At 41.8% G+C, this 12,212-nt stretch overlaps 1 protein-coding gene across 7 annotated transcripts in view; it reads left to right on the top strand.

Moving 5' to 3' along the window:
- The window catches only part of nav1a (neuron navigator 1a), an 85,325-nt gene that overhangs the window by 52,641 nt on the left and 20,472 nt on the right, over nucleotides 1-12,212 (top strand). For all 7 annotated transcript variants that reach the window (XM_037541433.1, XM_037541432.1, XM_017694182.2 and 4 more), the window contains 7 exons: nucleotides 5,314-6,085; nucleotides 6,313-6,759; nucleotides 7,761-7,802; nucleotides 7,980-8,119; nucleotides 8,592-8,771; nucleotides 9,063-9,115; nucleotides 11,356-11,379. In XM_037541433.1, the coding sequence (XP_037397330.1) occupies nucleotides 5,314-6,085; nucleotides 6,313-6,759; nucleotides 7,761-7,802; nucleotides 7,980-8,119; nucleotides 8,592-8,771; nucleotides 9,063-9,115; nucleotides 11,356-11,379 (1,658 nt within the window). The remainder of the gene's footprint in view (nucleotides 1-5,313; nucleotides 6,086-6,312; nucleotides 6,760-7,760; nucleotides 7,803-7,979; nucleotides 8,120-8,591; nucleotides 8,772-9,062; nucleotides 9,116-11,355; nucleotides 11,380-12,212) is intronic.

Consider the following 12,212-nt stretch of genomic DNA (forward strand, 5'->3'; position numbering starts at 1 on the left):
ATGGGGTGATAATAGCCCTCGTCTTTAAATCACCCACCCCCACTCACCACACCTCTTTCTCTGTGCTCATTCTACCAGCCCTTTATTTGTATCATTCAGCTCCCAACTCAGCCAGTTCTCTGGGCCTATGTTTTTATTGGTAGAGATTATAGCTTAGAACTGAAAAGAAAAATCTAGATGGAGCAAACTGTTGTTGCTCTGTCACTCCTAAGGAAACCTGGTTTTTGATTACTTGCAAGGCATTAATACAACCCCAATTCCAATGAAGTTTGTTGTGTAAAACATAAATAAAAACAGAATACAATGATTTGCAAATCCTTTTCAACCTATATTCAATTGAATAGACTACAAAGACAAGATATTAAATGTTCAAACGGATAAACTTTATTGTTTTTTGCAAATATTCACTCATTTTGAATTTGATGCCTACAACCCGTTCCAAAGAAGTTGGGACAGGGGCATGTTTACCACTGTGTTACATCACCTTTCCTTTTAACAACTCAATAAGCGTTTGGGAGGACACTAACTGTTGAAGCTTTGTAGGTGGAATTCTTTCCCATTCTTGCTTGAACTTCATAAACTTCAGTTGCTCAACGGTTACAGTCTCCATTGTTGTATTTTGCGCTTCATAATGTGCCACACATTTTCAATGGGAGACAAATCTGAACTGCAGGCAGGCCAGTCTAGTAAATGCACTCTTTTACTACAAAGCCACGCTGTTGTAACACGTGTAGAAATGGCTTGGCATTGTCTTGCTGAAATAAGCAGGGACGTCCCTTAAAAAGACGTTGCTTGGATGGCAGCATATGTTGCTCCAAAACCTGTATGTACCTTTCAGTGCCTTCACAGATGTGCAATTTACCCATGCCATGGGCACTAACACACCCCCATACCATCAGAGATGCTGGCTTTTGAACTTTGCGCTGAAAACAATCCGGACAGTCCTTTTCCTCTTTGGCCCGGAGAACACAACGTCCACGACTTCCAAAAACAGTTTGAAATGTGGACTTGTCAGACCACAAGACATTTTTCCACTTTGCGTCAGTCCATCTCAGATGAGCTCGGGCCCAGAGAAGCTGGCAGCATTTCTGGGTGTTGTTGATATATGGCTCTCGCTTTGCATGGCAGAGTTTTTACTTGCACTTGTAGATGGAGTAACAAACTGTGTTCACTGACAATGGTTTTCTGAAGTGTTCCTGAGCCCATGTGGTAATATCCGTTACAGAATGATGTCGGGTTTTTAATGCAGTGCCGCCTGAAGGATCGAAGGTCACGGGCATTCAATGTTGGTTTTCTGCCTTGCCACTTACTTGCGGAGATTTCTCCAGATTCTCTGAATCTTTTGATGATATTATGGGCTGTAGATGATGAAAACAAATAGTAAAAATAGTAAAAAAAAAAATAAATTCCTTGCAATTGCATGTTGAGAAACATTCTTAAACTGTTGGAATATTTGCTCACACAGTTGGTCACAAAGTGGTGAATCTCGCCCCATCCTTGCTTGTGAACGACTGAGCCTTTCAGGGATGCTCCTTTTATACCCAATCATGACACTCACCTGTTTCCAATTAACCTGTTCACCTGTGGAATGTTCCAAACAGGTGTTTTTGAGCATTCCTCAACTTTCCCAGTCTTTTGTTGCCCCTGTCACAACTTCTTTGGAATGTATTGCAGGCATCAAATTCAAAATGAGTGAATATTTGTAAAAAACAATAAAGTTTATCTGTTTGAACATTAAATATCTTGTCTTTGTAGTGTATTCAATTGAATATAGGTTGAAAAGGATTTGCAAATCATCGTATTCTGTTTTTATTTATGTTTTACACAACGTTTGTATATAATGCACAGAGAATTCAGATAAGCAGTATGGTAGCCCTAATGCTAGTGATATCATAGGTTTTGTGTGTTTTTATGGTTCAGACACATGGTAATGTTCAGTAGAACATAATAGGTTGGCTTTCCAGTTGGTTGTGGTTATTGTTCTCACTGATCTAAGTGCACTTCCCTCTGCTTTGCACAACGTCCCAACTTCATTGGAATTGGGGTTGTAGTTTATCCAACCTTTGCTGCTGTATCAGCCTTACCTCTTCTAGGAAGGCTTTAAACTATTTGTTGAAATGATTTGATTGCATGCAGCCACAAGAGCATTAGTGAGATTAGGCACTGATGTTGGATAATTAGTTCTGAATCACAAACACCATTCCAACCAATCCAGAAGGTATTCGGTGGGGCTCCATCATTCCATTGTGCTGATCCACAGCCCAGTGCTGGAGAGGTTGAGCCTGGTGATCTTGCTTATTTTATTGGCAGTGCTATTCTGTGGGGAGTATACAAGTTGTGTGTGTGCGTGCAATTGAACACCGGTGTCAGCAATGACCGCCCCTTAAAATAGCTGAATTTACTAATCTGAAGGGATGCCTGAAAACCTTCAGGCATACAGTGTTTGTGCACAAAATGATGCTTGTCCTACATTTGTTTTACCATAATATTGTTCTTAGTATTTGATGGATCAAGTTTTGGTCCTGATTCTCCTATAATTTTGTACCTATTTGAATATTATGGCTCACACGAAAGTGATGGAATAAAGGATGTTTAGATTAAACTCCAGCAGTGATGCTATTGAGAACTGTGTCCTCAACACAGCAAAACAGTGAACGGGCTGACATTAGTCTTTTAATGTGTGTACTGTCTGGTTAGTCAGACTGGCAGTCTTGTCTTTCAGTGTACTCTCTTCATATTTGCCCATCCATATGTCACATTCTTTCCAGATAATATCCCAGTTCCATTTAGGTTCAGCAAAAATGATTCGGGATACAAGACATCCATGTCATGTGGAATTGTGAGCAACAGCCATGTAAATATACTATGTTAATTAGATGTTAGCAGTTTTCATAATAGAAGATGGTTTAACTTGATTTATGAGATTTATGGTCTTCTGTGAATTCAATGTTATTCTATCTACCTGATCGATACTGTTGGTGCAGGAGTAGCGGATTTTGCAGATTCTCTGGGTCTGTGTAGCAGTTCCCTTGGTTTAAAACACAGTAACGATCAGTCCCAGAGCACTCTTAAAAATGCGCACTTAATTCTATGGCCTACACCAGAGGTCTTTAATTAAAATTCAATAAGGCTCAGTCAAAGAAAATTTTCTCAAGCAAAGGTCCAGAACATCAGAATGTCTAACTGCCGGCAGGAAGGTGGGGCCTGAACACCCAGCGGCGATGAACCTTGGCGAGGACAGCAGGGAGAGTGCCGCAAGTGTGGAGGGTGGCGGAGCGCAAAGCCCAAGCTGCCACAACGGACGCAAGTCATAGGAGTGACGGCAGGAGGACGAGGAGGAGGAGGACGACAACAGTGCCGGCAAGGAGTGAGTCCCGAGCTCTGCCGCCTGGGCCCCGCCCCTGATTATGTAGCAAGGCCACTTCACTACAACCTACGTTCAACCCGCACAGCTGAGCTGCCAGCTGGGGGCAGTAATGACGAGGCTGAGCGGCGAGCTCTCCCTCCCTCCCTCCCTCCCTCCCTCCCTCCCTCCCTCTCCCTCTCCCTCCCTCCCTCTCCCTCTCCCTCCCTCCCTCCCTCTCCCTCCCTCTCCCTCTCCCTCCCTCCCTCTCTCCCTCTCTCTCTCTCTCTCTCTCTCTCTCTCTCTCTCTCTCTCTCTCTCTCTCTCTCTCTCTCTGTGTTCTCTCTCGGTTCTTTTTAAAAGGCGCATCAGCATCAGCTGGCTCTCATTAACGGCACCTGAGCCAAGAGGGAACGAGAGCTCGCTGCTCTGCCTCCTCGTTACCGCGCAGGTTGAACGTGAGGTGTAGTGAAGCGGCCTCACTATGTAACCGGGGGCGGGGCCCAGATGGTGGAGCTCAGGACTCGCTCCTTGCCGGCACCATTGTCCTCCTCCTCCTCCTCCTCCTGCCGTCATTCCTGTGACTCGTGTCTGTCAGGGGAGCTCCAGCTTTGCGCTCTGCCCCTTCACACTTGCGGCTCTCTCCCTGTTGTCCGCACCGAGGTTCATCGTCGCTGGGTGTTTGGGCGCATGCCACAGCCGTATATTGTAAACTGAAGTAGTAGTTATAGCAACGTCTTATGCATTCAACAACTGAATGCCAAATCAAATAAAGTGCAATTTAGCAACAATATTTATTATCAGTTTTCTCTTTTTAGAGCGCGTCATGTGAAATAACTTCCCTCTGACTCACTTTCTTCTCTGACTGCTGTTTCTTGCCTTGTCCCTCCCCTGTGTGCATCACTCACTCGAGTCTCAGTGCTCATTGTAATGCCCGATCTGATTGGCTCAAAAGCGTCTCGTTTTTTTTTTTACAACACATGCGATTGGTCTGTGAGTTTCCCAGGCCGATAAAGATGTACCATAAATGCTAGAAAAGTCTAAATTAAATAATTCTCTTTAGCTTATCAGTTATAGTCCCAGGTCCACATAGCATAGTGTCTGGGTCTGGGTAACCTCAGTTTAACTCTAGTTCAATTTTGGACTTTCACTGTTTGCGCTGATTCTTGATCTCGTTTGCTATTATGCATACTGTAAGTTGTACTAATGTGCAGCTACATAATCTTACATTTGCCTTGGGACAATAATGTGAATTACACTCATTGTGTTCTCTTTTGTTACCTTTTATTTTTTGGGTCACATTTACCAAATTGTCATTTAGTGGTATAGCGGCCTCCTATTGTGAATTTTTTTTGGTCATATTGGTAGACTAGTTCTTGAGAATTTGTCACATTCCTCTGCAGATGAATGTGGTTGTATGTTAGCCATTTAGGCTTTTACGTTTGTATATAATGCAAAGAGAATTCAGATAAGCAGTATGGTAGACCTAATGCTAGTCATATCATAGGTTTTATTGTTTTTGTTATTTGTTTTATTGTGTTTTTGTGGTTCAGACACATGGTAATGTTCAGTAGAACATAAAAGGTTGGCTTTCCAGTTGGGTGTAGTTATTGTTAACACTTGTTATTGTTGCACTTCCCTCTGCTTTGCAGGGAAACTTTGACCACCTGCCTTATTTTGGCATTCAAAGTTGGCAAATTCTGAGTAATCACATAACACTTACTAGTTTCACCACACTATAGTTGTATTATAAAAATACAAAGATTATGTTGTTGTTCATGCTCTAAATTTTTATCTGATTTAATATGCTTTCAGCAAGTTAACATTTTGCATTGTGTGTAATTATTTTAAATTGCCTTCAGCACATTTAGCCTGTGTTTATGTATGTTGTCAGATATTTACCTCTTAGTTCTATTGAATGACCTGCCTTTATATGCAGTGTGTTTGTTCTTATTTGCATTTCTCTTCAGCAACAAAAAATGACCAAAGAGTGGTGGACAAAGCAAAGATGGCAGTGAAATCATCTGGTCTACAGCGCTCATGTTCAGATGCAGGAAAAGATCAGAGTAAGAACCGCAAGCCAGTCTCCGGCCTACTCCGACCTTCTGCTGGAACCAGTAACTCCTTTGGTTTCAAAAAGCCTGCCCCAGTTACTGGCACTGCCACGGTTCTCACCCCTACTGGCAACTCTGTCTCAGTAGCCTCCACAACCAAAACTTCTAAGTCCTCTGGCATTCCAGTAAAACCTTCAGGTGGAAGTAGCTGTAACAGCAACAGTTGTAAAACCAGCATTGATGTGTCAAATTGCAATCAGGGTGTTTTGGCTCCCAACTCTCGAAATAACATCCAGTATCGTAGTCTCCCAAGACCTGCGAAGTCCAACACTTTGAGTTTGACAGGAAGTAAGGCTGGGCCTCGTCCTGTTAGCAGCAATGTTGATAGTAGTCTGCTTAGCCTCAAACCAGTGGTTCTGCAGTCCAAGTTGAAGGAACCAGGTAGTGGGAAAAGCTCTGGACGAATTGTTATGAGTGGAAGTGGCCCAGTGAATCAAACAGACAGGGAGAAGGAGAAGGCGAAAGCGAAGGCGGTGGTGTCAGACTCTGAATGTGGAGGCAGTGGAGCACTGAAGAATGGGCCCTCCACACCCACAGAGAACATAGAGCCTCCCTCCAAATTACTAGGACTCAGGCAGCCATCCAGCCTGGGGAAATACTCTGATCTGCCCTCACCAAATTTTCACTGGTAATAATTACTTAAGTTCTACTGTCAGTACCTGCCGGCTCCCCACATAGAATAGTACTAAATGAAAATGTTAAATTAAGTTGAATGCCTACTTTGTTACATTGAAATTATTTCACGACATAGTTATTTATTCCTTCAAAGAATGTTTTAAAAACCTACAAATCTTTGCACATACTAGTTACAGTACATACAGCATCTTTTTATGTACACTCTTTTGTCTACTTTAGTCTTCCCAGGCCTTCGAGTGCAAAAACGCTGCCCAAACCCACCCACCTGGATAAAGTCAACTCTAACAGCCTGGACTGCAGTATAGTAAATATGGAAGACCATCTCCCTCCTAACGTGCTGCCTTATTCAAAACTTCAGAATTTATCATCTCTATGCAGTCCAACTGCTCCTGGTCTAACACCCAGCCCTGCACCCATCCTCAACGTTAACTGTTCAGACTGTTTTTCTGGCTCACCAGGGGAAAGAGAAGGCAGAGTGGGCAGCTCTCCCCTGCTCTACCCACGCCTCTCTGGACTACATCACAGTATGGAGTCCCTGCCTTTGCAGATGAGTCTGTGTCCAGCAGGGAGCACTGTGGTAGAGCCTACAGCCAAGCAGGAAGAGAGAAGTTTTGGAAGCAGCTGGTCTGCAAGCAATAAAGCCTCTCTGACCGTCACAATGGAAAGGTTAGTGTACGTGTCAGTGGGTCAGTGTGCATTTGTCAGTTATCCTGTTGAAATCAGAATGTGTTGGGTTTTGTGTGTGTGTGTGTGTGTGTGTGTGTGTGTGTGTGTGTGTGTTTTGTATGCAACATTTTAAGACATTCACATTATAATGTGTGCATCATGATATCTATGGCCAGATGACAAGCCTTCAATGATTATTTATTGTGTACCAAAAAACATTTAACAGTAAGGGAAATCAAACAACTGGTGAAAAAATAGATAATGGCATTATCCTGGCATCCTTCTGTATACCTGTGGTATGTAGTTGGTACTGTGATGCCATTTCTACAACAATATCGCTCATCTCAGGCTGCCCTTATGGAAAAAAACTGCACTTTCTTCTTACTGTTTCATTTTTTTTATATAAACACTCTGTTTATATAAAGCTGTATCACACTAAAGCTCTTTCTCTTTTGTATTTTTTCTACATTTAAACTCATCTAAATGGATATGTAAGGCTTTCTGCCTTCAGAACTGAATTTAAAAATAGTGTAACCTGTTTATCTGCACATTTAACCACTTGTGGACATGTTTAGAAAGATTTGCTGAGCTTTGAGTGAACATGATGCTTGCTAAGCTAATGGTTTTAAATTGTGTTAGATGTGGTATGCGTCCTGTTTTGCTTTTAAGTAGTGTTAGCTTAACTGTAGTTTACACCCATCCAGCTACAGAATTTGTTGTGGAAAAAGGCAAGATCATAATAAGCAGACTGTATTCAATGATATTATAGATGCCACTTTCCTACTTTGAACTTGCGACCCAAAAAAATAAAGATCTGGAATTAAAGAATCTAATCTTACATGGAATGTTAGTACGCTCATTCTCTCTGAATTCTTAATTGCACATCCAGCCCTCTGGTCATGCTTTGCTTTCTTATTATTCACACTGTGACACCTGAGCATTTAATTCCTATGCAGGCTGCCATCTGAATAGTAGCCTTTCTATGTCGCTTCCATTTGCAGTTCACAAAGAGACAGAAATACCCTGCCGAAGAAAGAATTAAGGTATTTCCATTCATACTCATCATTTACATAGCCCAGGTTAATTGCCATGCGTTGCGTTTTTATAATAATAATTTTAATAACAATAATAATAATATAACTGCCTCACTTTAAAATGAGATGGTCCAACACTGTGATAATGTGACTGTTGACTAATATTGTGCCTTCAATGCACCTTAGCCAACACGCCTCATCTCAGAGTAAAGACGGTACTAAAGAGAGACGTCACTCACACATAGTTATCAGCCCGAGTGCAATAAACAGCCCTCCTCAGCTACCATCTCCAACGCTAACCAGCAAGATTCCACTAAACAATATCGGTAAGCATGTGCAGCCATTGCTTTTGAGGCTATGATATACTCTTAAAAATTATTGAGTAATCATTGACTTGCTTAAAGACAGAGCATATTTTAAATTATTTTATTCACCCCTCTTATAGTAAGAAGTAGTGCCTGATAGACACACTAATTTATAAGCATGTTTTTATGTTTTAATTAGGTTTTTTAGAGATTTCTTGGTTCATCTTTTCCACGTAACTACTCTGGGATTGTTACAAGCCTATTTGTTATAGCTCTGCCAATTATATTTTTATTGGTTGTCCTTTTTTAAAAAAGACTGGGATTACTTGAATAATCATCAAAAGTGACAGCTGTACAAGGAGACTTTAGACAGACAGTAGTATCAGTGTGAACTGTTGTTGTATTTCACTTGTGTTTGCATTGTTTGCGGAGAAAATAATGTTATGTTTTTCGAGAATGGAATACTTATAGAACCATCTGCTGTCTGTAATAGTTGCACACAGTCCTGGAACAGGCACTCCTAGGATGACTCGCTCCAATAGCATCCCCGCCCATGAGACTGGCTTTGAGCTGTACCAGGCGTCTCCACTGGGCAGCACTCTATCATTGGCCGAACGGCCTAGGACCATGATGCGCTCTGGATCTTTCAGGGACAAAGAACCTGGAGATGATGGTAAGTTTCTCTACAGTAAACTGACTGGTAGACCAGACTGGTTTACACTGATGTAATTGTAGACTAAGCACTGAAACTGTGTCAACCTGTCTGTCTGTCTGTCTGTCTGTCTGTCTGTCTGTCTGTCTGTCTGTCTGTGTCTCTCTCTCTCTCTCTCTCTCTCTCTCTCTCTCTCTCTCTCTCTCTCTCTCTCTCTCTCTCTCTTTCTCTTTCTCTTATTTATATTTCTGCCCCCCCTTCCCTCTCTCCCCTCTTTCCTCTCTCTCTTGCTTTCTCTCCCCCTCTCTGCAGTTCATGGCTCAGTGCTCTCGCTGGCATCCAGTGCTTCTTCCAGCTATTCCTCAGTGAGTATCCCCTGAACTAAATTTCTGCAGACTCATTCAGTAATGTGACAACATATAACTGTCACTGCAGTAAGAAAAGAGCATGACCGGGGTTGGTAATTCTACACTTTGGCTGCGCTAACACAGCTACAGATTTATTAGGGTCTGCTATGTGCTGGAAGAAGGTGTTCTCAAGTTTTACTTTACAGAAAACTAGAAGTGAGAGGGCACTCCACAGGACTACAGGGTTGATCAAGGACCAGCCTCCTCATCTTCAAGCCCAGCATAAAAAAAAAAGTGCTAACTTTTGCTTTATTATTACAACCAATTTAATTTTTGTTCAAACTGATCTTTTAAGATGTCAATCTATTTATTTCACCAAGTATGTTACAAATACAAAGAACTTGTCTTGGTGAGTGAACAGATGTAACTTACTAAACAGACCAGACAACACGTAGACTATTAACAAATACTGAGATAATGCAAAAGTAAAATAAAATACAGTACATGAAATATAGAATAATAAATAAAAATAGAACAGCCAATGTAAAAGGAGCTCTGGAAAGGTACATGCAAGATGTGTGGATGTCTGTATTATGTGCAGGTCAAATAGATGTGTGCTGTAAAAACTATTATATACAAAATATCACAGCATAATATGAACATTTTATACAAAATGTACTTGTGCAATAGTGCAAATAATAGTGCAGTGCTGCAGGAGGAGTTATACTGTAATACTGCAAGAATGTTTGTTGTGCTTGCTTTGATGGCCCTGAATCTTCTTCCAGAGGGAAGTGGCTGGAGGAGTTGATGTCCAGGATGAGAGGGGTTGGCTCTAATTTTGCCAGCGTGCTTAGTCACCATGCTGCTGTAGATATCCTGAAGCATTGGCAGACTACATTCAGTGATCCTATCTGCTGTCCTGATAATGCACAGAATTTAGGCTTGTTCTTGTGAGGAACCAAACCAGATTGTTAGGGATGATGTGAGGATGGGCTCTGTGTTTCTTGAACTTTCTCAGGAAGAGAAAGCTCAATTCTTTGTTGTATTATTCTTCTTTGTTGGTGTTCATATCCCACTTTAGATCCCTGGATATGGTGGTGCCCAGGAACCTAAGTGACTCCACAGTGGAATTCACAGAGACATTGATAGTGGGGGGGGGGGGGGGGGGGGGGGGGGGGGGGTAGTAAAGTGGGGTTGCGCCTGAAATCCACCACTATATACACACTTTATTTCATGTTTAAAATCAGGTACTGGCTGCTATGCTAGGAAACCAGCTCCTTGACTTCCTTTCCATAGGTAGACTCATCCCCATTCGCCATGAGTCATGTCATCTGCAAACTTCTTCACAGCTGGTTCCTTAGAGACACAATCATTGGTGTAAAGACTGAAGAGCAGGCATGAGAGCGTATAATTTTGTGCTACTCCAGTACTGAGGATCAGGGGATCTGATGTGTTTTCCTGTTATCTCTGTATACAAACTGCAGGGAATCCAGCAGAGTAGTGGTTTACAGGTGAACTAGAACCAGGCATTCAAACATCTTCATGACTGCAGAGGTCTGAGCCACTAGCCTGTAATCATTTAGTCCAGTGATGTCAGTCATTACCCATAACTCATGACCATAGGTGGTAAACTCTTCACCACTACAGTCTGGTACAGTGACCGCATTACGGCTACCGCATGGCGCATCCATGTGATCCAGCCAAAAGAACAACATTGTGCAAATAGCATAGACGCCACCCTCCTGGCCTCCATACGTAATGCCCTCCTGACCTCAGCTACGCCTTGACTCCCTGTCCACAAATATGAACAGGAGTGGAGACTAGGCACGACCCTGGCAGAGTCCAAGGCTAACACTGAAAGAGTCTGACTTAAAGTTGAGTATATGAACACAGCTCTCACTCCAGGAGTGGAGATTGAATGGCCCGGAGTAGTAATCCCCGGTGTAGTAAGTCCACAAAACACTTATAGACTGGGTAGGCAAACTCCCATGCCCCCTCAACAATTGGTGTTGTGCCATATGTGTTTCTCTGCATCTCTAGCTGCCTACTGATGAAGTGCTGCTTTCATGTTTTCATCCAATGATTAATCCAGCTTAACATCCACAAAGTATTTCTAACCTATGTAGCTAATGTGGCCTCTCCAGGAATGTTGATAATAGTACAGTTAGTATGATAACTGAGAGAAAGGAAGCAAGTTGAAATAGACCAGCCCAGCAGCTTATTGTCTTGCTCTTTCATTCTTGTTTGCATGCTCTCAGGCTGAAGAAAGGATGCAGGGGGAGGTGAGTGTTTCTGTCTTTTCCTTTTCTATATTCTTTGTCTATTTTTGATGCATTGTCATTGCTGTGGCAGTTTTCATAAATATTCAGTCAAACAGGCTACAAACTGCAGCATTCTAATCATGTCCATCTAAGATGAGTAATGTCTAAATCTGAGTTACCAAAACCAGACAATCAAAATTTCTGTTCTATTCAAGTTCGTGGTACACCTGTATTAGGTATGCATTAGGTAGATAAAGTGTCTGATGCTCCTGAGAAGTGGTCTGAGAAACATTAGTGTAGCCATTAATCAATAGAATTGAAAACTATAGTGATCTGTTTGTTTCTGGGCCACTGCCGTACTATTAGTGTCTGGATTAGTGTCTCAGTTAGTACACACCATTTCTCTCCTCAGACTTTCAACCTGTTCCTAATCTGAAATGTAGCTGACCTTCCATAATACATGTGTACTGCAACAATGAGGTGCAAAGGGAGGATAGCTATGAAACTTTGTACATAATAATGAATGCATGCATGCATTTTTTTTCCCAGATTTTTTTTTATGTCTTTATGTATTGTACATAAAGACATAAAAATGTACTGCATACTGACATAGACTGAAAAAGTGAAAATCAAAAAATTATTGAATGTTGTTCAAAAGGAAAGGTGGTAAACATGCCCCTGTCACAACTTTTTTGGAGCATGTTGCAGTCATCAAATTTAGTGTATGTGTATATACAGGGGTTGGACAATGAAACTGAAACACCTGTCATTTTAGTTTGGGAGGTTTCATGGCTAAATTGGACCAGCCTGGTGGCCAATTTTCATTAACTGCACATTGCACCACTAAGAGCAGA

Source organism: Pygocentrus nattereri, chromosome 9 (assembly GCF_015220715.1).
Source record: "Pygocentrus nattereri isolate fPygNat1 chromosome 9, fPygNat1.pri, whole genome shotgun sequence".
Classification (NCBI taxonomy): domain Eukaryota; kingdom Metazoa; phylum Chordata; class Actinopteri; order Characiformes; family Serrasalmidae; genus Pygocentrus; species Pygocentrus nattereri.